Genomic DNA, 25,193 nt, shown 5'->3' with positions numbered 1-25,193 from the left:
GTGTGAGTGAATTTGTTTCTATTGTACATGTATGCATGGCATAAGCAGGCCACTTCATGCATTGGCCTGTAGGTGGCAGCAGCGCGCCTGTTAAGAGCATCCTTACCTTAATCTCACGAAGAAGAAACCCTACATCCGGCAGCCAGCTGCAGCTAGTTAGCAGAAACATAAACACTGAAACCTCTCCGGGGAGATCCAACTATTCAACTGTATAGATTTAGTTTCTTTGTGTTTCCCTTTGTAGAGAACACTAACAGAATGCGGTAGCTTGGTAAACGTCTGATATATCACCATGTTTGTTCGGATCTTGGAAAACAAAAGGCCTTGAAGTTGTCCTGCTAACCAATGGTAAGACATTGATTTGGCTAAGCTAACATCTTTTAAAGGTTTTAAAACGTGCTTAATCAAAACATGACTCATGTTGTGATCGTGTGCATTTCTCTAAACATTATACTAAGATATTATGATATTTTTTCCCGTTTAGTTTGCATGTATCATGGGTTTATTTGTTGAAAGCGACGAAGCTTTACGTCCACTGAGTCCCGTTGCAATGACCGATTTTGACCCATGAAATAAAAACACAAGGAGATCTTTCTCTCAGGTCTAAGGACATGAAAACAATAACACATGGGTTTGGAATAGTGTTGACTTTTAGTTTAATTTCTTTATTGTTAATTTCACAGCATGAGCATTAAACAGAGAGTCCACTTTGTCCGTGGTTGGCCTTGTAAGCCCCCCTGGTCTGAGGGAGCTGAGAGGCCTGTGGTGGGCGGGTCTGATCAGTGTAAACAAAGTTAAAGCTTCGTTTTCATAAAAAGACTAATTTCACATCTAAATCAGATTTTTAAGTCGCTTGTGTCTGTAAATAAACAGCTGGGTGTATTTTGAGTCTTTATGTGTTAAATTCCTGTGACACTCTTGTTTTCATGACAAATATCATTCACAAATCTGTCTTCACCAGCACTTATTGTCGGATTAATTAAATAAGGTATTATTCCTTCATCTACAATGAAGCACTGACTAAATGACCTACTGTATTTTATCAGCTGTTTACTTAAAGCTGCTGTTCGGAGGAATGGTTTAAAAAATGTAAATTATTTTCTGCTGGGTTTGGAGTAAAGGTCATAATGCCCATCGGTACTCATCAGTAAGTGGACTAACTTGAGACCTTGCGAAATCTCTGTTCTCCAATGCCTTCGTATAAAGCAATGTTATTATTCCCCTCGCTCCTGTTATAACGGACCAATCGTAGCTAATCTCAAATCCTCTGTCCTGATTGGTTAAGGCGCAGCTCCTACTACGTCCTCCGATTGGTTATGAGTCTGGCACGATCATGTCTGCACACGCCGATCTGTGTTGGGGGGCTAAGAGGAAATCTGGTTGGGAGGGATAGTGTTGACATTCCAAGTCCCTCTCTCTGAACAGATGTTTACTCTGTGACTACCAACTTTAAATTGTCTTATGTAGGGTTTCTAGTCTTTCTGATCACACAAGTTACCCACACATGCACCATCATCTCTTAATATGAGCTATTGTTTATCATGTCATCAAAACTCATATTTAGAAGAAGTTAAACTTTATTAATCCCCATAGGGAAATCCAATTCTTCACTCTGGTGTTAGATCATGCTACACACATAGTCTGTACTATAGGACAGATGTCTGAGTGAGGGTGCTGCTATCGTTGGGGGTTTGATGCCTCGCTCAAGGGCATCTTTTATTCTTCAAGTTATATTTCTTGGGCTTTCACACCATTATTTAGAGAGGAGAGAACGGTTGATAGAGCAGGAAACTGGGAGAGAGAGTGCGGGAAAGGGGCAGGAGACTGGAATCAAACCCAGGCCAATCGCCTTATGGGCCCGAACCCGCTCATGGGCATTCCCGGAATCAACAATCCTCTGGTTGGCAAGTCAAGTCCCTCTAAGACAGAGCTACTTCCCCCCGAGATGTAGATATACAAACCTACACAAATGGCTGCATTCTTACTGAGTAGATTTTGCTCTCTGTGAGGTGTGAGCTCGTGAGCTCAGGAACTTCAGGTTGCTGGACTTTCCTATTGAGCCACAGTGAAGAATTCATTGTATGTAGCTTTATTAAGCAGTTATTTAACAACAAAATGAAAACCAAAAAGATTGAACTAAGCCATCACATATTAGTATTGATGAAATACTGTTTCACAACTTGGTTCAACTTGTAACAAAAAAAAAGGGAGACAAAGGCAAGTCGGCAAAGCAGAATGCATAATTTATTTGTAAAAGATATGTAAATATAACTTAAGATGTTATGAGTAGAGTTGAGTGTATGTTTGAGTGTATGTCAGAGTATGTGTGTGGGATGGAACAGAAGAAATGAGTCGTCAGATTCTGCCATATCAAAGAGAGCCAGGCTCAGCCAGAGAGTCAGAGAATGGATGAGAGGAGATCTTTGATAGCTGGAGTGCAGCTCACCCAGCTGATGACCCCCCGCCAGGACACACCGCTACAACACAGTCACAGTGGTCCGGTGGCAGGGTCGTATCACCTGTTTCCAGAGTCTCAAATGCATAAATGAGGCAGAGTATTGGAGCTTTTGGAAACCGATCTACAGAAAGGATAGTTTTTGTGACTTTCATAACAACCATCTGATTTTTCCTCTGCAGAAGTTATTGACCTCATTTTATTTTTGTTAGAAAATGAAGAGATTAAAAAGTTGCATAATCTGCACTGATATGCAATCATGTATTACAATACACATCAGCTGTGCATCTTGAAATAGGAAAAAGAGTTTTATGTGCACTGCTCCTACAGCTTGGAAACATCTGCAGGAGAGTTTGGGTTTGAGGGAGCCGGTCTCATTAAATGTTTTTAAAAACAGACTGAAGGCTTCGGAGGAAGACGCAGCAGCGTGTAGATGCTTTGACTGATGACTTTCTGTCATATGATCTGGGATATGTTGACATGCTTTTAAATTATGTTGTATTTCTGTAACTGTGTCGGAATATGCTGCTACAGATTTTGTCCAGGACACTCAAGTAAAGGAGATTTCTAATCTCAAAGACGTTTTCCTGGTTGAATAGATTTTAAATAAAAGACAAACTCTGAATAGATAAATGTTCCCCACACCTCTTACACTCTGAAAACAACATGTCACCAAGATCATTTTGTTATTTAGCAATGCTTTGTTCAATATCTTCTTCTTACTGATGAGCAGAGTGATCCACTTTGGAAAGCAATATTTAGACCATGCTGGTTTCAGCTCTTTCAGCAGTAATTCTCTTGTCACTCAAACAGAAGAGCTTTCACTTCCTGTCCGGGTACATTGAGATAACTTTGATATTATTCCGGCTCTGACTCTCAGGTATCAACACAGTTACAGTATAATGAGACAGGTGTTGTGTGCTCTTTTCACAGACCATGATTCAGCTGGAGAAGCCGGTTCTGCCTGGTACCATGCCGGTGGTATGGCCCACCATCCTCGACCTGGGCAGGGATGAGTGTAAGAGAATTCTCCGGAAACTGGGTGAGCTAACGGATGAGCATCATTGTACAGAACACGCTCAGTTCATGCAACGGAGAAGGGGAAATAATATTAATCAGGCCATCAAAAACATGTTGATGTTTTTCAGATTTTAAGTTTTATATATATATATATTTTTTTTTTATTTGTAACTTTTTATATTTATCAACAAGACAAACAAATACAAACCAAACAGGGGATCAGACATGTGAAATGAAATAAAATAGATAATAATAAAAATGAAATGAATAAAATTAACAGACACATGAATTGATAGAAAACACGTAAAGATAAATATAGGTGAAAAATAATTTAAAATGACAAAATAAATGAAGCGGAAAAGATAAATACATTAAAATATGTATAAACATTAGGGATGTAAATTTCCAGTATTTTCTGTTATTGATCTTTGGAAATGTTAACGATCAATTATCGATGAATCATCCATCCATCCATCCATCCATTTTCTTCCGCTTATCCGGGGTCGGGTCGCGGGGGTAGCAGTCCAAGCAAATTGACCCAGACATCCCTCTCCCCGGCGACACTTTCCAGCTCCTCCTGGGGAATCCCGAGGCGTTCCCAGACCAGGCGGGAGATATAATCCCTCCACCGCGTTCTGGGTCTACCCCGGGGCCTTCTCCCAGTTGGACGTGCCCGGAACACCTCTAAAGGGAGGCGTCCGGGAGGCATCCTTATCAGATGCCCGAACCACCTCAGCTGACTCCTTTCGACGTGGAGGAGCAGCGGCTCTACTCCGAGCTCCCTCCGGATGTCCGAGCTCCTGACCCTATCTCTAAGGCCGAGCCCAGACACCCTTCGCAGGAAACTCATTTCAGCCGCTTGTATCCACGATCTTATCCTTTCGGTCATGACCCACAGCTCATGACCATAGGTGAGGGTTGGAACGTAGACCGACTGGTAAATCGAAAGCTTTACCTTCCGGCTCAGCTCCCTCTTCACCACAATGGTCCGATACAACGTCTGCATCACTGCTGACGCTGCACCAATCCGCCTGTGGATCTCACGCTCCATTTTACCCTCACTCGCGAACAAGACCCCGAGATACTTAAACTCCCCCACTTGGAGCAAAGTCTCACTCCCCACCGAGAGAGAGCAATCCACCGTTTTCCGGCAGAGAACCATGGCCTCAGACTTGGAGGTGCTAACTCTCATCCCGGCCGCTTCGCACTCAGCTGCAAACCGCCCCAATGCCCGCTGGAGGTCCCCGCTCGAGGAAGCCAACAGAACCACATCGTCTGCAAAAAGCAGAGATGAGATTCCAAGCTCCCCGAACTGGAGACCCTCCTCCCCCCGGCTGCGCCTTGAGATCCTGTCTCATCATCATTTAAAAAACATAAACGTTTTCCATATCAAAAACAATGCCAAATGTGCTTTTCCCCTAAATCAAATTTTCCTTCACGACACAATGTATATAACTGACAGTATTGAATATCTATGGATCGTATTGAGCTGTTCAAAACGTTAAACAGGCTGAATATCAACATGAGGAGCAGGCTAATAATCTCCACGGACATACAGTCATGAAAGTGAAGGCTCAGATTTCAACAAGGGAACTGAACAGAAACATAGTTCAGACTCACAGTGTCCAGTTTTCTGTCTACCCGTTCTTATTGAGAAAAATAAGCATGTGAACGTGGTCAGGTGTCAGTCGGGAGCACAAACGGGTCCTAATCAGTACGGCGGCGGAGAAAAAAAGCGCTGGTGGAGACCTGACACTCAGCCGCAGCCTCCAGCTGAGCGTCTCTGCTGTGCTCAACACCTTCAGTCAGCTGATTCACATCCAAACATGCTTTAAACTTAAAACACCTCCATGATAGCTGAACCAAATATGAGACCACATGATGTTTGTTACAAGTGATAGAAAATACAAACAAAGAAATGTGTTTGAGTAAGTTCTTGACATCCCTAATATACATACATACAGTATATACACACATGCAGACATACACACACATAAATAATTTAGGGAGGGAAGAAAAGAACAACATATAAAAGACCATACAAAGCTGCCGATGTGTTTCTGATTGACCTCTCATTCTTTGAGTGTCTCATTGATCATGAAAAGTTTACAAAGTTAACGTTCTGGGTGGGGTGCTTCCTGTGTGGAGTGTTTTTTTAAATATTTCACTCGCTTGAAAATGATTACTGAGCTTGAAGGATCACTGCTCTGCTGGATGATGATTGAGATGCTGCAGTCGTTGCCGGTGTGTGATGTGTGTCATGGTTTCACAGAGCTGGAGGCGTATGCTGGAGTTATCAGCGCCCTGCGAGCCCAGGGAGACCTGACAAAAGACAAGAAGGACCTGCTGGGAGAACTCACTAAGATCCTTGGGTAAATTTATCACCTTTGAGCTCTCAAACCTGAAGAGTCAGAAGAACTAATCCTCTAAATGTTGCTGCTTTTAAATTATGTTGTAACACTTTGTCTTCACAGCATCTCCACAGAGCGCCATCGTGCAGAGGTCCGCAGGGCTGTCAACGATGAACGCCTCACCACCATTGCGTATCAGTAAGAGAAGAACACTCATGTTTGTTTGATTTACCTCCTTATCAAACTGACTGCGCTGGCTGTCTTTAACTCAAAATCAAGAAGGCAGAGTTTTATGAACCCCATGTGTCCTCTCTTGCAGCATGTCGGGTCCTAACAGCTCCTCTGAATGGTCGATTGAAGGACGCCGACTGGTTCCTTTGATGCCTCGGCTCGTCCCGCAGACAGCCTTCACTGTGACTGCTAATGCTGTAGCCAGCGCCACGGCCAATCAGAACGCCTCCCTACTGCTGCCAGCTGAGACAGGAAACAAAGAAGGTGGGAAAACCTCATGTCATATCCAATCAAAGATGCTTTAAAACATCAGAGATGTTGACTGACAAGTTTCATTTCCATCCTGCAGTGGTTGTCTGTTACTCTTACACAAGCACCACCTGCACTTCCACGAGCGCCACAGCCACCAGTGGCATCGGAGCAACCGTCAAATCACCACGACCACCCAGTCCCTCATCCAACGTGGTGGTGCTGCCCAGCGGGAGCACGGTCTACGTGAAAAGTGAGTGTCAGCATTTTTAGATCAGTCTAAACTTCTCCTGATTTCCCTTCAGACTGCAAAGATCAAAAGATTCCAGAAAGAAGGTAAGTGAACCAGATGTGCTCGGTTTGGATAGAGGAACAAGAGATGTGGATTGTTAAGTGAGGGAGTTAAATACTGTAAGCTGTGGGTTGAAGAAATATCAAGATAGGTGGTTAAAAACTATTCGGAATGATAGAAAAACGAGAGATATATTGCAGGGTGGAATAAAAACGCAGCTAAATCCACTCTCAAATACAATAAAGAATTAAAATATGTGCAAACTGTAGTGCATGAAAGACTTTTCTTGGACAGGAGCAGAACTTCTTGGATTGTCTCTTTACGGAAGAGTCAGAGAAAGTCTTCTTGGTCATATTTTCAAAAGGGAAAGAGCTGAAAACCAGACAGCATTTAAAAAGTACCCTGATCAGCCTGCAGGGGGCGCCACAGGGCTTGTTTAGCAGGTGATTTTAGAATCATTTGGGTCAGAAGAGAACAAAACTCATTTAATATATTGCCTTCTCTACCATGTTTTAGCTGCAAAACAGAAACTTGTCCCACAATTCAGACTTATTTTTAGCATAGCATGAAATACTACAAGATACCAGACATGTTGGATTCAAGCTGACAACTTCAAAGGATGCAGATGGTACTCAGTGTAAAATGGGTGTTGTAAGAAGTCTCTTCTTTCCTTACAGGTGTGAGCTGTTCCGATGAGGACGAGAAGCCTCGCAAGAGAAGAAGAACCAACTCCTCCAGCTCGTCTCCGGTGATGCTGAAGGAAGTCACCAAAGTGTCCCCACAGGTGTCCAAGAGCATCACAGTGCCGGTGAGCGGCAGCCCCAAGATGAGCAACATCATGCAGAGCATCGCCAACTCACTGCCACCCCACCTGTCCCCGGTCAAGATCACCTTCACCAAGCCCACCATCCAGACCACCAGCTCCACCACACAGAAGGTGAGAGGACTTTAATACGTGCTGTATCACTTTAACATCTCTCTCTACGTGAATATATGAGAGGTTCAAACGTCTTGTCTCCAACAGGTCATCATCGTTACAACGTCTCCCAGCTCCAACTTCGTCCCCAACATCCTGTCAAAGTCTCACGCTCACAACAACGCCGCTCTGTCTAAACTGGCCGCCTCCTCCATCCTGACGGCGCCAACGCAGAAACAGACCGTGGTGTTCCCAGCCAGCGCCAGCCCGTCCAACACTGTTGCAGTGACCACAGTCGTGTCCTCCTCCCCATCAGTGGTCATGTCCACTGTGGCGTCATGTAGGTTCCTTCTGTCGTTTTAATCTGTTTTGTGTTCTTAAGAAACTGAGGTACATCCAGAATCCAAAACCACTTCCCCGGCAAAGTTAAATCCAAACACACCTTCAGTCTCCTCTTAGACCTCACTGTCGGTGTTGACTGTTTTCCAGGTGCTGGTTCAGCCGGAGTGAAGGTGGCGTCTGCCAGACTTCCTTCACCCAAAACAATGGTGGGCTCCCCGGCTCAGATCATGGCTCAGTTCCCCAAACAGCAGTCGCCCAAACAGCTGCAGCAGGGCTCAGCTTTGGGTGCTGCTGGTGTCGGTCAGGCCCAGGCCACCTGTAGCTCACCTGGAGGAAAACCTACCATCCAGATCAAACAGGAGTCCGGTAAGCTCTTTTCACCTGATCCATCTATCTCTGCAGCTTTGGACCATTTCTTTATCTCTGTCAGTGTGTACTTGTTTTCTTCTTCTCCTTCATCTTCATCTCTTTACTCCTTCTCTCTCTTTCTGACTCCGTGTATGTTAATCTCTCTTCTTTAAGACATTTCTGTTCTTCTTTGTCTTCCTTACTTTTTCCTCTTTTTTCTTACCCCCTGTTTTTTAAATCTTGTTTTTCTCAATTTTCTAATGTTCCTTGTTCCCCTTTTTTTCACTTAAATAAATAACACAAACGGACCAAACATGGCTGATGAGCAGAAAGTGACTTCAATAGATAACTCCCTGTTTTTATGTTTCTCTACAGGAGTAAAGATAATCACTCAGCAGGTCCAACCCAGTAAAATCCTCCCCAAGCCGTCGTCAGTTCTCTCTAGCAGCAGCTCGTCCCCCATCATGGTTGTCAGCAGCAATGGAGCCATCATGACCACCAAACTGGTCACCCAGCCCACAGGTGAGCGACGCAGGGTTCATGGCAGCTTACCTCACCACCTGTAGACCCAACAACATCCTGTGAAAGAAGTCAGACTCTCTGACACTGTGTAACTCTTACTGACTCTGTATCACGATAAAAATATGACCAGACTGAAGTGATGAAACAAACCTTTACAGCTGGAGACGCTTCTTGTTCTGTATAAGTTCGGGTCTTAGACTTAGACTTTGTATAAAGAAGAAAGTAACTCAGTGTTCATCTGCAGCCACCCAGGCCACCTACACCAGACCCACTGTGAGCCCGGGCATCGGTGCCAGAATCACAGCCTCCAGCGGCGGGACCACTTATGTGAAGACCACAAGCGGTAACATCATCACAGTGGTGCCCAAGTCTCTGGCCACGCTGGGCGGGAAGATCATCAGCAGCAACATCGTCTCTGGTAAGTCTGCTTGAAAGCTTTGACCTCATATAGCCTCTGTGGTTAACTTAGATCAGGTTTAAGAGTATGTTTTTCTCTCTGCTGCAGGAACAACCACGAAGATCACAACCATCCCCATGACCTCCAAACCAAACGTCATCGTGGTGCAGAAGACCACGGGGAAGGGAGCGACCATCCAGGGACTGCCGGGCAAGAACGTGGTCACCACTCTTTTAAATGCCGGGGTCAGTCGAACAAAGTTTAGAGTTGTTCATGGCAATTTCCGCATATTCAATTTATTCTGTGGTCTCTTGGAATAATCAAAACCCCTGACATGACTCCAGAAAGAATCAGCAGGCTCGATACAGAAGGAAACAGCAACCTTGGCTTTAAAGTTAAACAAGCTTCTTTATGTTCTATGATGGTATTTTGTAATCTTTCTTTTTCCCTATCTTTATCATCCTCATTCCTTTTTTAAATCCTTAGAAGTTGATTTAAAGTAAAACCACCATCAGAAATAGTTCATCTGTGCAAACACAACATCAGTCTGCAGGATCTACTTTTCAGTCATCTTCTGTGCGCCTTCAGTCCTTCCTTTGCTGTAATCGCTGCCCTGTGATCTGTCTCAGGGTGAGAAGGGCTTGCAGGCTGTCCAGGGGACTAAACCGGCAATCATCACCGCCTCCAGACCCATCACCAAGATGATCGTCACCCAGCCCAAAGGCATGGGCTCTGGGTCCCAGGCCACCGCCACCAAGATCATCCCCACCAAGATCGTCTACGGCCAGCAGGGCAAGACTCAGGTGAGTGTGTTCTTCTCTTCCTTTAGCCCTCTTTGTTTTTCTTCTAACTGTGGCTTTAATGCATGGAATCCAAACCATAAATCCTTGTGAAACACAGGTCCTGAGTTCATTACATGATAATGCACAAACATCAAGTGTATAAATTCATGTTACCTTTTGTCTGACTCTACCTGACCAAAGGGTTTCTTTAAAAATGTTGAAATAAACATAAAATCACTAAATAAAGAGGATTTATAAAGTTCTCTGAAAATGAGATCAGATACTTCCAAAACCTTTTTAATCTGATCCCCAGTCTGATAACCCTTAACTGGATGTCTTCTGAAATAAGGAGCATACATCAGTTTGTACAGGAGAGGAAAACCCCTGTTCATGTAGGTGGACAAAAGAAAACCGAGCTCTAACACTGACCTTTCCTCTTCCTCTATTTACTTCCCCTGTTTGAGGAGAGATATTCATCTGTACCTCAGTGTAAATAAGACCGTTAGATACGTTGGGGCTGAATGATATCGTTTGATCATCAAAATCGTGGTGTGCACATGTGGAATAGTCACATCACGGGACGTGTGATGTCTGTCATATGACACATCAAGCTGTCACCAGTTTCGTGTTTTCCACGATTAATGGGCATGCAGAGCTGTTGTGTCACATGACTGCACAATGTGAACATGAACATGCCACAGATCACCCGGCAGACACTGGATTAAGGCAAGGCAAGGCAGCTTTGTTTGTATAGCACATTTCATACACGAGGGCAACTCAATGTGCTTTACATTACAAGATTAAAAGCATTGGAAACATTCAGACAGGCATAAAAGAACACAATTAAAATGACAAATATAAGAAAACATAGAAAAGAAAAGGAAAATTACAAATATATTTTAAAAAAGGAAATTAAAATTTGCATTTTAAGTGAGCTAAAATAATCTAAGATAGGAAGGCAGTGTCAAATAAAAAGGTCTTAGTCCTTGATTTAAAAGAGGTGAGAGTTGGAGCAGACCTACAGCTTTCAGGGAGTGTGTTCCAGATATGTGGTGCATAATAACTAGACGCTGCTTCACCATGTTTCGTTCTGACTCCCTGGACTGAAAGCAGACCAGTACCTGATGACCTCAGAGGTCGAGATGGATAAAGTAGCAGCAATTTAGGGATTAAGGGAGACAGATTTTACACAGACGGGCTGCTCACAGTGTCAACGCTTGTAGCACACCTACAGTGCAGTGCTGAGACAATCACACACAGTGACACATAACTTAAACATCATCAGGAGTTATTAAAGTAAGTCTGTTGTGTTTAATAGTGAAGTTTATGAAGTCGCCCTGCTGGTACTCTCTCCTCCTCTTGTGTCTCTGCTTCCCCATGTTGGTGTCAGAGCCGCTGTCAGAGGTCTGGACACGGTGTGTTGCGAGTAGGATGGAGGTGCCTGTATCATTAAAAAGTTATTTTTTTGGTTGGAGTGTGTGTGTGTGTGTGTGTGTAACCCTGATGGGAAACTATCACATGCTTTAGCAGAATCACCTCCTGATGATTCAGAAACTCTTTTTGTCACTTGTAGTTGTCGGGAATCATGATCTTTTGTTGCCTGTAGCTGTAAGAGATTCCTGTCGACAGAAACTCAAACTGTAAAGCCCCAAACTTCTGACATTAAAGGTGAGGATTGATTTCAAAGCAGAACAAAACTCAAAGATCCAAAGAATAAAAAGCTAATTATTGCAATGAGTATTTGTGAATAAGTTATTTTCCAAACTGCATTATGTGGTATAAATTCCTGTATTTATTGCAGAAAAGTAAAATACAGAAAGGTACATTTCTATCAGTCCTGTGCAGCCTCGTCGTAGACTGAAGTCCAGTCAGCTGCTCGTATCGCGTTTGATCCTAAGACAGGATGAAGTATCTGACCCCTAACATCAAACCAGCGTTGAATAATGCTCGATCTCTTTCAGACGGTGGAGTTCTGACACTGCGCTGAAATTTAAATACAAAAAGCGACGTCGCTTTTTAAAAGTCCCCTTCGAATGTTTCTCCTGTAATATAAAAGCTTCTTCTGTTCTTTAAAGGTTGAATCACTGTGATAATCCTGGGTAGACGTTTCCTGGGGAGTTTTTAATGTGAGTTTTTGACGTATGGCAGAAGCGGACTGGTTCTGAAGAAATTCGTGATACTGTATATTTCTGAGAAACAACAAGAAGGCCTGATGGAGGATTTGAAACTGTACCACATGATTTTAATAGAAACGCCCACTGAGCGGATATGAGTGAGATGATCTCTGCACACCTCGCTCTTCTCTGGTATTTCTCTTTAAATCTGTTTGGAGAATTTGAGTTTGATTCAGACAGATTCAAGGGTTAAATTCCATCGTGCAGGTGTCGGGGTGCTTTTTGTATCTTCAGCACCTTTAAACTCAAAACTAATGTCTGAAAGAAAGATGTATCTGTTAGATCAAGTGTTTGTTTTGTGATCATCAGAACAAATGTTTAAAAATGTAAAAACTGCACCAAGATTCTGTTGATTTTTTTCAATTGTTCCAAAACAATACGTCATACTTTTGATTTCAAAGTCAGCTCCACTTTCTAAAAATAGCAGCGATTAGGTTTCTGTTCTCCCTTACTGAGAGGAACCTGAGGTCGGTGCGTCATGCGTAGTATTCAATACACACATTACTAAACACCCACGCTGGTGAGACACTCTGATGGCCACAAACCAGTTCTGCTAAAAATAGAACGAAGTCAAAGTTTGGTCGACTGTGGTTGTTTTTAATACACCAGATTAACAAAGTGCTGGACACGCTTCAGATGAACAAATAAGAAAGAAATGAACAATAAAAACAACATAGATACACAATAAACAAGAGAAACACATGCAGTAGTTTAATAATAAAATGTCATGTGGAACTAAACGCTGATGCAAAGAGGCGACTCTGAAGCACTGATTCAAAACTTTCAAAGGTCTGATATCATCACGTAGACTGACCCACAGATCCACAGCAGCCACCACAAAGCGTCAGGTGTGTTGACCTCAGTGCTCTGACTGGATCATGATGGTGCAACAGCTCAGAAAAAAATGAAGGGGTCGGCCTGAGAGACTTTTTAAAAGCAAGTAATTCAACTTGACAGGAAGCCCGAGAAAAAGACGAGGAATTACTCGTGTGATGTGACCCCCGGCCGTCTCCATCAAGTCTTCCCTCACATTTCAGTCATTAAAACATAAAAGTCCCTCTCCAGTGAGAAACGCATCACCTATTTTCAAACATTTGTTCTCTGCAGCTTTAATTTGAAAACAGGTTTTTATATAAAGTGACTCAAACTCTATCAGCAGTGGGCATTTTTGCAGACTTAACGTAGGGGAATTACCCATATTTCATAGTATTGTTATGTCAAACACGGGATTCTCAGGGGAAGCCCACGAGCATAGAAAGGTAAGCATACGCCTTAACACCATTTATAAATAGAGACAGGAAGCAGGAAGCTGCAAACAATGTTTCCAGAAAATTTTACCTGAAAGATTACTCCTTTTTTTCAAACAGACACAGATCTTTCTCAAGGATAGATTTTATATTTGCATCCAAAGACCTGTTTCAGAATGTGCAAAATGCCTATTATGTACCCGTTACTTGGCCTGATCATAAACCTATTTATTGCTCAGTCACAACCAGAGCCACCCCTACAAGAGCACCTAGATGGCGCCTTAATTCATCGCTTCTGCATGATGAAACACATAAGACTCAATTTGAGATGAACTTGGAATTTTTGGGATTCAATAGGAGATCTGTGTGTGATCATAGAATAATGTGGGAGGTGGTTAAGGGTTTTATAAGAAGCAACACAACTCTATGCATCAAACTGAAATAAGGAGCACAAAGCTAAGCTTGAGGCATTAGAACTTAGGTATGCTGCTTTTGACACTGCTCTGCAGTAACTACAATGAGCAGGTTTACCTCCAAAAAGATTTAATGAAAAAAGAAATTAAATCTCTACTCAGGCACCATTCTGAATTTCTTATGCACAGAACCAGACAGACCTTTTATTTTCAGTCCACTAGACCTAGCCATTTGCTAGCCCTGAGGCTTCGGGGTAACAAACATTTCGCAGACATTTTTATCGCTAAATCCAAGGACAGAACCATTATTAGTGACCCTAAAAGGGTTAACGAGTCCTTTGCTTCCTTCCACAAAGAACTGTACAGCTCAGAAACTAGCTTTAATAAATCTGTATGTTAAGGTTTTTTGAATAATATTAACATGGAAGGTCTTTCTGATAGCGAATCTGAACAACTTAATGCACCAATCACACTGAATGAAGTTGAAATGGCTGCTAGGACCATGCGCAAGGGCAAATCGCCAGGCCCAGATGGCATTCCACCGGAATTCTATCTTACTTTCTGGCCCTTACTTGGCCCTCTGCTCATAGAGATGATACAAGTTTAGCTTGAGGTGGGCTCCTTCTTTAGATATGTTAACACAGTGCTAATCTCCTTGCTTCTCACAAAAGGCAATGACCCTGTAGATTGTGTGAGCTATAGGCCGCCAACACTTCTACATGCAGACTTGAAGATATATGCAAAAGTCCTGGCTCAGTGGCTTCAGGGTCACATGACCAAACTTATACACAGCGATCAGACAGGATTTATAAAAACCAGGTTGGCATCAGATAATATTAGGAGGCTTTTGCATATTAAAGACGCTTCTCAAAACTTAGACACTCCAGCAGCTGTCCTCTCACTTGATGCCATGAAGGCTTTTGACAGCTTGGAGTGGCCTTTTTCATGGTCAGTGCTTGAAGAAATGTGCTTAGGTTCTTCTCAACTTATTAGCATGAATAAGGTACTGTATAAAAAACCCAACAGCTGTGGTTCTTACAGGCAGGAGCTGTTCTTCACATTTTGCCATCTCTAGAGTTTCAACACAGGGCTGTCCCCTAAGTCCTCTGCTTTTTGCACTCTTTCTCCAGCCGTTTGTTGTTATGGTGCGGCAAGCGACCACACATCAGAATTTAGGCTAGAAGAAATGATGACTCTGTGTTAAGGATATGTTTATGTGTTTGTGTTCAGGAGGTAAAAAGAACCCACAAACAGGTTTGAAAATACCATGAAGCTTACCTTATCAAATTCACTTTCCCAGTAATAAAGAATCAGAAACGACAAGCTATAATAACCTCTCAAAATTCAAAAGGGTGAAACTTAAAGCGGTTGCAGAAAAGTGAAATGATCCTTAAATCTGACACATAGACGGTTCATTTGAATGAAAATAGTTGCAGCCTGATGGTTCACTGAAATTAAAGGGTGCATGATCTCATCTGATTGGTCCGCGGGGTTTCCTCATCAGCTGTTTATTCTTCCTCCAGGTTCTCATTAAGCCTAAGCCGGTCTTCCAGACAGCATTAGTCGAGCAGACCCGGCAGCTGGTCACCGAGACTCTGCAGCAGGTGACCCGCTCAGTCGACATCTTGCAGGGTCAGACCTCAGGCCAGGACGGGTCCACGAAGGACGAGCCCGGCGAGGCTTCCCACAGCAGTGCTCAAGGTAAAAAACAACGCCAGAGCATCGAGACAAAAGATGATACTGTCTGATTAAACAGCTGATCCTGTATATGAATGTGTTTTGCCAATGTGGGAGTATGAAGCTGGAAATGATGAGAACACACGCCTTTAAAAATAACCCTCTCATCGTTCCCGTCTTTCCTCAGAGCCTCACCCTGTAGTGCACGTGGTCTCCTCCAGAGAGCAGGATTGGACCGAGCAGGAAGTCTCCGTGGAGTCCAGCCCCACTATTATCTACCAGGAGGTGTCTGCCGGGGAATCCCAGTCGGCTACTTCTACCATTAAAGCTTTGCTGGAGCTGCAGCAGACAACAGGTGAGCCTTTATGTCACAGAGAGGCGGCAGACGGAGAGTGGAAAAAGAAGGGGAAGTTGAAAGAAAGCCAACGAGACAGACGACATTAAAGCTGGTGTCACACTGTAATTATTCTGATTTCTTCACAATGAGCTCTTTGGACTACAGACCTGCAGAACAGGGTCGATGATAGACATGCTGAGATAAAGATTCCCACACAATGTTCAAAGTTTAAAGACTCAGCAGTGCAATAACAACTAAATATATTCCACTGTCTGATGGTAAACTCCCTAAAAGTACAACTGTGTGCACAGCAGGGAAGGAATGGTGGTGTGTTTGGTGTAAAACCTTGTGATTTCTTGGTGCAGACCCAATATGGTGCAGTTGAAAAAATGCCTTTTCTATTTATAGAAAACACATCTGAAAACATGGGATCTTCTTCTATTCAGGGTTTACAAATTAAATGACAATATCCATTTTGACCAGATCAGAGAGGACAAACGTAGGATGAGTTAACTAACAGCCGAGGAGGAGTTCTGAGTTTTTAAGACAATGGTTATGAATGCAGCAGAGACATTAAACAACAACAGAAAAGTCCAAAAAAGTTTTTTAAAAATAAAATTAAACAAACTTTATTTATACAGCGCCAAATCACAACAAATGTTATCTGAAGACTCTTTCCAAACAGAGCAGGTCTAGACCGTACTCTATGTTCTATTATCAACAATACCCAACATCAAGACAGGATAAGATCCAGTCCAATCTTACAGACAGGACTCAGTCTGATCTCATCTTAATCCACCATGAGCAGAGCACTTTGCAGCATTTAGCAAGTTACAGGGGCAAGGACAAACTTCCTTTAACAGGCAGAAACCTCCAGCAGGACCAGACTCATGTTAGACTGACATCTGCTAAGACCGTGTTGGAGAGAGGGATAGAGGGAGGTGAAGAGAGAGAGAGATGATAGTGGTGAGACAGATAGTAGTAGTTGTAGCAGCTGGAGTCCAGGATCCCAGTGTATCAGTTCCCCTGACAGTATAGGCCTATAGCAGCAGAACTAAAAGCTTGGTCCAAGCCTGATCCAGCTCTAACTATAAGCTTCATCAAAAAGGAAAGTTTGAAGCCTACTCTTAAAAGTAGAGAGGGTGTCTGCCTCCCAGACCCTGACTGGTCGAGGATTCCAATGGAGAGGTGCCTGATAACTGAAAGTTCTACCTCCCATACTACTTTTACAGACTTAAGTTCAATGAGCAGGCCTGCATGTTTTGTTCCTCTCCCAGAATAGAAAAGAAACAACATTCCACATTTTAGTTGCTTGAATCAGCAACTTTTCCCTTGTTCAGGTCAAAAAGATGAATTCATCATTGAACTGTGTGATGATTAATGTCATCGATGACTAATATTGGGTGGAGGGTTCGATGTGTCGGTGTTAACTGCATGAGAGCAGAAAACTTGAACCCTTTACATTTAAGAGTAGCTGTTAATAACTTCAGTGAAACTCAACACTTCCTGTCCATGTGTTTCACATTTAGAGCTCTTCAGTGGCTCAAAGGGCTCCAGACCTTTATTTCACACAACCTTTTAATGTGAAACATCTGCAGGAAGTATAAAGTGTCACTAGCAGTAGCATTACTGCAAACAAAGACCCAAAACAGGAGTTCATTAGTGAATATTAGCTATTAAATAGAGAATTTACTGCTGGGGAATTAAATGTGAGTGTTTTCCTCCTGCAGTGAAGGAGAAGGGAGAGTCCAAACCCAGACAGCACACCATCGACCTGAGTCAGATGGCCGTGCCCATACAGCTGGCCCAGGAGAAGAAACCCAGCCCCGAGTCCCCCAGACCCTCCACCTCAGAGGCTGAACCCAGCACTGAGTACATCCCACCAGGTATGAGGCTCAGGTCACTGTGTGAGATCCAGCAGCTGTGGAGGCGGGAGGAGTTTATAGCTGGTTATGAAACAGATTAACACTCGGCTCATTGGAGTCAACAGCTCTGCTGTGTAGCTTGGAGCGCGACTCATACATGCTTTAAATGTGATCAATGAAATTTGAAAATCACTTCAGGGAGCCAGTGTAGAGTTAGCAGGACTGAGGTGATGTGATGCCGCCAGTGAGAAGAGACCAGGTATCAGTTTACATGGTTTTGTCACCACTGGATTATAATCATTATGTCTGATGGAGCAGCACTAACATGGGTCTAAAAATAGTCAAGTTAAACTTCAAAGTCAACCTTTGATTGGACTCCATGAGCTCCGCTTTATGTTGATATGTGAGGGGGGTGTTGTTATCAGTATTTGCATTTCTGTGTGTTTTTCCATGCCGTCATTAAAAGCGCTGCTCTACCAGCCTTACGCCTGGTATTCCCCTCTCTCTCAGGTAAAATCTGCAGGCTGGCGGTGTCCACAGACGACGATGACGTGGTCATGTCCTCCACTCAGCAGCTGGTGAAGCCTTTCAAGAGCAGCGTCACCCATGTTACTGTGGTGACCAAACCTGCTGCTGCTGTCACCTCTGCAGCTCAGCACGTCAGCCAAACGGTGAGGAGGTTTTTACAGCAGGATGGAGGATGAGGGGAGGATCATTCTGCTTTGATAACTCAGGGTCAGGACAGGTAAACTAGAAGGTGTGAATCGATAACGATGGTGAATTAATGTCCACTTTGTTATTTCTATTATTCTAAATGTGTCAAAGCTCCAGATAAATTCATTAGTGTCACCTTTTCATATCTGACAGTTTCAACTTTGAGCTTAATTGGTCAGTTTTAAACTATTCAAATGACTTCACTCTCTCACTTTGGCTTCAAAACATGAATGTGGTTCTGAGTTTAGGTTTTGGTTTTGGACCTGACACTGCTGAGGTGAGAAGAATTAGTGGTCTGTGGTGACACAACCTTAAATATACTTCTTGGAAAAACATCGAGCACCACAAACCGCTGAGGATCGTTTACATAGTTTACATGAAAAACGTCTTCAGTCAGAATCAACTTTACTCAGAGCGTCTGGGTAAATTAACCTTTTAAAGCATGAAATGATCCTAAATATATGAATATTAATCACAGTATTTATTGCTTTTAATAACTGCTTTGTTTTGTTTTACCAAGCTTCAGTGTCTGAATGCTCTAGAGGACAGAAATCTAAATCTAAATTAAATATTAAACAGGAACAGTCTTAATGTGGTTTATCATTGTCATTATGTATTGATTACACAAACATTATCAGAGCATTTCATTCAACATTTAATAGATTTACAAAATTAGCAACAGCTCAGCTGACTCAGAAGTTCGTATTTACTTAGTCAAGTCAAATGTGTTAATAAAAACACATTTTAAGAAAACAGCAGAAGCTGCCTGAAGTGCTGTGGAGTGCATAAAAGACAACGTAAAACCAAACATTTAAAAGGAGGTAATGTGCTTTTTCAGATTTTACCAACTTATTTTAAGTAAAAAATTTGGATCTTGATTCTAGACGTTTCATTCTGTGATGTAAACATGTGTTGGAGTAATCCCAGGACAAGACTGCAGGCTGCTTTGCATGTGTTTTTTTTAAAGGTCACACTAGAAGGACCTGAGATTTGCTCAAATCGTGACATCACAAATTGATGAATCTCTTCAAAATGACCCAAACAGAAACATCCCGCTCTGTTCTGTCTCTTTTCTTCTTTTGTCTTTTTCCAGCCTTGTTGGATTCATATCCACTAAAGGCACTTTGAGAAGATTTTAATTGATTTGAAATAGTCTCACTCTTATATTGATGCTTCTTCACGACTTACAGAGTAAAATGAGATTAGCAGCAACAACATTGGTTATTCCTTTACGCTGAATTTTAGTGCCTGTATTTGTTCATCACCCTGATGTGTCTGTATTTCCAGCTCTGCTGGTAAAGTTTGTCAGATAGAAGTTATCAGCCAGGAGGATTTTTTCTTCTTTAGATAGCTTTCTTTTGTCATCATGTCTGATACTGGAGCAGGATTATCAAACAGACGTTTTTTAGTCATCGTTATGTTACAGTTAATTATTTGACGTAGCTACAAATCAATATATGACCTTGTCACTCTGCGTCCTGATAACATTTTTCGTCATTTGCTTCGACAACAAATGCACGCTTTTACGAGAGCCACATCTTCACAATAGTGGGTGATGGGGTTAATGGGAAATTTGGTCTTCAGTCCTAAAAAACTGTTCCAGTTTTATCCAAAGGGGTCATTAGAATCATGACAACATGATAGTTCCTCACAGTGTCTTTAAGTTATTCACACCTAGAACTAGACCTGACCCTGAGGTCCAGATTTTGTTCCCAAAAAGATTTTTGTATCCTTGTGATTCATCTTCACAACATGAATATGATCATTTTCTGTTCCTGCATCTCCAAGAACACTTTGAGCTCCTTGGTTGCAGAGTCCTGGTCTTGGTGTCATCCCTCACTAATCTCTTTTCTATGTTTCAGCCGTCTGACAGTCAGAGTAAAACTGACACAGTGTTAGAGGTTGGAGAGATGGAGGGCGACACGTTGGATCCTCAGACAGGTTTATTCTATCGCTCCAGCCAATCAGCTCCTGAACCCACGAAACAAACCCCCCACTCTGCAGCCGCTCAGCCTCCAACTGTGAGCCAGACTGAGCCCGAGCAGAGCCGGCAGACCTCATCCTCCACCCAGCCTCCTCCACCACCTCCTCCACAGCTGCAGAGCAAACCTCAGATCAGCCAGCCATCCTCCTCCTCCTCCATCTTCCCCTCCAATCCTCCTCTCATCAAGAAACTCCCAAAGCTACACGTGCAGAGTCCACCCAAACCCCAGGTCCCCACCCAGAGCCCCAAAGACAGACCTGTGGCTGCTCCAGCACAAGCGGGGGCAAAGGTAACGAGCCCAGGCACGCCAACTAAACTTCTGGTGACGCCGCAGCTCCCGAAACTCCAACAAGCACCAACGTCCCACCACAGACCGCTGCACACACCCATGTCCCATCCGCCACCCCTGCAGGCACACCACCCGGTCAGCACGGAGAAGACTTCCTCCAGCCAGGTGAGGCTAACACCGACACTCTGCTGCAGAGACAGCATGCAGGACCTGCTTATGTTTGAGTGTGTACGACAGAACCAGTTAGTGTGACAGAGCTGAGGGCTCTCCTGCTGTCTGCTCATGTTCACTTTAAAGGGCAGACTGATCAGCAGCAGGTAATTGGTTTACAGCTGTGCTAATGCCAGCTGCTGCTGCTCTGCTTCATGTCACTGTAAATCATTTCTGACAGCTGCTTGGATATTTGGTTTTCGGTCTCACTAACAATCGAGGGACTTTCTGTTTTAGCTTTTCAATCAAATATGCAGTAAGATAACAGCTGCTTCTACTCAGATGCCCCTTTTACATGACATGTTCCAGACGGGACTGTAACACTTCCTTTAAACCTCAGCTGCAGTGTCAAACACACAGAGGCAGGACTGGACACTGGTGAAATGAAGTTACTCAAATTCATCATTTCATTGGACTATCGTTGGCTGAGTATTGCAGAGGGATGCGAACACTCCAACACAGAAGTAGGGTTGCAAAGGGGTGGACATTTTCCAGTAAATTTCCATGGGAAGTCAAGCTGGGGAATTTTGGAAATATTCCAAATTAGAAACTTTCCATGGGAATTAACTGGGAATTGAGGGTCATTTAATGGAAAGGTATCATATCCAAGTATAAATATTTGTTTTGTTATAAGCAGGCATCCATCCAATATAATACAATTAAACAGATTTATTTGTAAGTAGAACTTTTTTCAAGAGTTAAATAATTTTTTGAACATTCAATTCTTTCATTGAAGAACAAAAACATGAATGTTGAATTAAATATTACTCACCCCCCCCAACCCAACCCATCCAAAACTTAACAAAAATGCAATCCCCAAAAAGTCCCATTCAAAATGTTAAATGAAAAGAGCCGCTCTCCCTCCGACAAAGTCCCATTCAACATGCAAATAAAAAAGCACCTTCCCTCAAGCTTCTCAAGCCTAGTCTCTGCAGGATTCATGTGTGCATGTGATGGAGGAATGCACAGTGCATGTAGGGGGCGTGGTCTCAATAGCCCTGCAGTAAGCAGTGTGCCAAGTGCATGTGATGGACCCTGCAACTAAGTCTCACTGTAACAACTGCTATAGATTTTACAATTACATTTTCTTTGAATGGCATGTGCAAATATGTGCCTTTTAAAAAAACAACAGCGAATGCATTTAAAAAAGCACAAATAAATGACTAAGAACAGATACAATATAGATACATTAAGAAGGGCACCAGGCTCCTACAGTGATGTAGTGATAAGAGTTGTAAATAAGTGTAATGAATGAGATAACCACGGACATATTTGATCATAAAGGATCACAGTTGAACTTTTCAGAATGCCCCTCTCCTCTAAATGTTGTCTATTAATGTTGTTAAACTATTGTCCCCTCAGCAGCCAATCATCACACAGAGTGCCACCGTCACTAAGATCTCCTTTGGCAGCTCCCACCATCCATCACCAGTCTTCAGCAGCGCAGAGGCCACAGCCAAACTGATCCCAGAGTCCAGCTCCGGCCCCTCAGGAGAGAAATCCTCCGTGTCAGACATCCTGAAGATCTCAATGATGGAGGCGGAGATCGACCCCAGCATAGAGCCAATGGTGGTGGACTCCTCCAGCGACTCTGGCCCTCTGGTGAAAGCTCTGGAGGTCCGGGCCGTGTCAGGCACGCTGGACTCGGGCCAGTTCATCAGCAGCTCTGGGACCTCTATACATCATTCCCACGCAAAGCCACAGCAGTTCAGCTGCATGCCGAGCCTCGCTGCACAGAGGAGCAAAGAGGACCTGGAGGTCATCGAGGTAAAATATTCATACTGTGTGATAAACCACAGAGCTGGAAGTACACAGTGACATGTGTGAACTCTTTACATGTTCACACCTCTTTTTACTTCAGTTTGCAAAAAGAGGATTGATTTATTATTTAAAGGGATAATGCTTCACTTTACATTTTAGCCAGAGATCCTACAAAACTAAAACAGACCTGACCTCAAACTGTTTTTAAAAAGATGAACTCTCTACTCTGTAGCCCCACATGTTGTTTTAGAGTGAAGGAAAACCAGCTCATCAGGCTTTTATAGAACATTTTAATAAGAAGTTATTTAAAGTACCCTTTAAAGAACTTAGTGAGTGTTTTGATAACTTCATTCAGGTAAAGATTACCAAAGTGTTCAGGCTTTCTACACAGCCAGGATTACCTCAGGTTGTTTGAGTATTTTTATGTTTTACTGGGTAATACTCATCAAATTAAATATCTGTTGTGTGCTTTTTCCTGGGGATATTTCAGGGCTAATGGATATAAAAGTGATAGTTATCTCGGAGTTGATCTCCTGACAATAAAGAAAAAAACTAACAAATTATCCCAGAAATATATCTCGTGAAGCTCCACAATCCAAGCACTGACCATTTCCAGTACCAGGAATTAGACCCATCCTTTGAAACACTCAGGACAATGATAACTAAAATGACCTTTAGCTGGACAAACTTGGTGTGAGTGATGTAAAGTGATATCATGGTTTTATAGCAGGTCTTAACCTGGACAAAACCTAATTATGTGACTAACATGTGCAGGTGATTCCCCAGTTCTCCATCCTGCCGGACTCCAGCCAGTCCAACGTGGTGGTGGAGCCCAGCGGCTTCCTGGAAATCACCAACTACACCAGCCAGCAGCAGGAGGAGGACAGCCCCATGGAGCAGGAGGTGGACAGCAGCAACGACGAGGCGGCTGCAGCCAGCCCCCCCGACCAACCGTGAACACCACGTGCTAAAGATACGAGACTCACAATGTGGTTTTTGCTTTGACCAAACGGACAAAGACTTTCAGGCTGTTTTTTTAAAAGGCAAGAGCAAGAATGCATTTAGTTTTTCTTGTAAATATTTAGTTAGTTTATTATAAGCCTTTCTTCCTCCCCAGGACTGATGGAACATGTGTTTTCTATTGCCAGTGAGGAGTGCTGGATATAAAAAGCGGGAGCGAGGTGAAAGGATTCAATGCAGCCGCAGACAGTTGGAAAGAAGCCAGTCCAAACAAACAGAATTTAATTATTATACTATATTAATGTTGTTACTTGCAGGACTTTGCAAGATCGTCACACATCCATGAAATTGATCATTTAGATTTTTTGGCACCGTGAATTCTCTAAGAAACAGCCAGCTGGATCAGACCCCTGGAGGTCTGCATTTATTTTTAATTGTCCGAGGTTTCACATACCTGTTTCCAATTAGTGGCTTTGGTCTCTACGGTTTTTGCACAGTGACTCTCCTGCTGATGGTCATCTTCTTTCAGTGACCTGCAGGTTTAAACAAACGTTGAACAGTATTTCTCTGACTGAACTTTGCGACAGTAAAGACTCGAGGATTGAAGTTTTCATAAGAGAGAGGAATAAGCTGCTTCAGATTGAATTAATTTCTGTGTGGAACATGAAGCAGAACTGAAAAGGAGTCTCGGAGGACAGATCGAGTCCAACACAGAACGTGTTACTGCTTATCCTAACTGATGAGATGAAAAAGGAAAGGGTCCTTTTTGTAAGATATACTCTGGATTCAAAACAAAGCTTGCTGTGAGAGTTTCTCCAAGTATGGCTCTGCGTGTTGCATAGTGTTTGAAACTATGCATTTCTTTTTTACCTTTTCAAACTAGAGGACTAGTTGAGAAAAATGTTTAATCTGCACAATAAATAAGCTGAGTAGAACATGTTATGTACAGTTTTATTTATTGCAAAAATAAGTTTTGGACTCAGAGTGAAATGCAATGTTTTTAATCTATGAAAGAATGAATGTTCACCAAAAAAAAAGTGGAGGAACACAGACAGATCCAAACCACACAGATGAGTCCAAGAAAATCACAGAAAGCCAACAGAGGAAAAACGACTCCCTGGCTGCAGGTACGCTTTCTTAAAAGAGATCCAGATCATTTTAAGGCCTGGAAAATGCTTTTATACTGATATGATGATGATATATGATTCAAGTCTGATATTATTTTTGCACCAGAATGTTACAGAACTGCAATGCAAACGTTTTTAAAAGTTTAAATTCAGGACACATAATTCAAAGATGCATGACTTAGGATGTTTTCATCTACATTCAATTGAATTCAGATTTATTTGTAATGCAAATTTCAGTCTAATGTCCTCAACTCAAAATGCTTTAGGAGATAAAAACAAACACAAACACATTAACAAAAAAAATGTGCAAAAGCCACAAACCTCTGGCTGCAAGATTTGAAGTGCTAAAACTGCAGTTCTTCGAGTGTCCACTAGAGGCTGGCTCCGGAAGTACCAGAAACCACATACACACCTATTCAAAAAAGCCGATCTTTACAGCAGAAATCAACATGTTTACAGCCTGGTACAAATAATGAGTGTAGTCTGGATACCTCATTTTTCGATCAGCACACACTGTACGGGGTGACATT

The 25,193-nt window shown here is 42.7% G+C and overlaps 1 protein-coding gene across 8 annotated transcripts; it reads left to right on the top strand.

The window, feature by feature from the left end:
• Positions 1-119: 119 nt before the first annotated feature.
• On the top strand, positions 120-24,475 carry emsy (EMSY transcriptional repressor, BRCA2 interacting). Of its 8 annotated transcripts, none has more exons than XM_034684403.1 (20): positions 120-348; positions 3,389-3,497; positions 5,748-5,847; positions 5,950-6,024; positions 6,146-6,321; positions 6,407-6,559; positions 7,276-7,535; positions 7,623-7,854; positions 8,004-8,222; positions 8,580-8,726; positions 8,971-9,144; positions 9,232-9,368; positions 9,753-9,926; positions 15,263-15,440; positions 15,604-15,771; positions 17,484-17,639; positions 18,099-18,289; positions 20,195-20,770; positions 22,181-22,582; positions 23,351-24,475. In XM_034684403.1, the coding sequence occupies exons 1-20, from the start codon at positions 346-348 to the stop codon at positions 23,531-23,533; spliced, it is 3,813 nt and encodes a 1,270-aa protein (XP_034540294.1). In that variant the 5' UTR covers positions 120-345; the 3' UTR covers positions 23,534-24,475. The 8 variants fall into 8 exon arrangements, with proteins under 8 accessions (XP_034540294.1, XP_034540300.1, XP_034540297.1 ...); XM_034684409.1 differs by having other exon boundaries at positions 121-348; positions 9,762-9,926; positions 18,129-18,289; positions 22,178-22,582; positions 23,363-24,475; XM_034684406.1 differs by having other exon boundaries at positions 121-348; positions 9,762-9,926; positions 22,178-22,582; positions 23,363-24,475.
• Positions 24,476-25,193: the final 718 nt, after the last annotated feature.

This window comes from Notolabrus celidotus, chromosome 5 (genome assembly GCF_009762535.1).
Source record: "Notolabrus celidotus isolate fNotCel1 chromosome 5, fNotCel1.pri, whole genome shotgun sequence".
NCBI lineage: Eukaryota > Metazoa > Chordata > Actinopteri > Labriformes > Labridae > Notolabrus > Notolabrus celidotus.
Note: the sequence above shows the minus strand (reverse complement) of the source record. Positions and strands in the feature narration are given on the sequence as shown.

What these genes read in the sequence shown, in the direction of transcription:
- emsy (XM_034684402.1), top strand. An exon ending in CTCACCACCATTGCGTATCA is followed by an intron (nt 6,025 to 6,145) that starts GTAAGAGAAGAA and finishes CCTCTCTTGCAG; the next exon opens with CATGTCGGGTCCTAACAGCT. An exon ending in CATGTCCACTGTGGCGTCAT is followed by an intron (nt 7,855 to 8,003) that starts GTAGGTTCCTTC and finishes ACTGTTTTCCAG; the next exon opens with GTGCTGGTTCAGCCGGAGTG.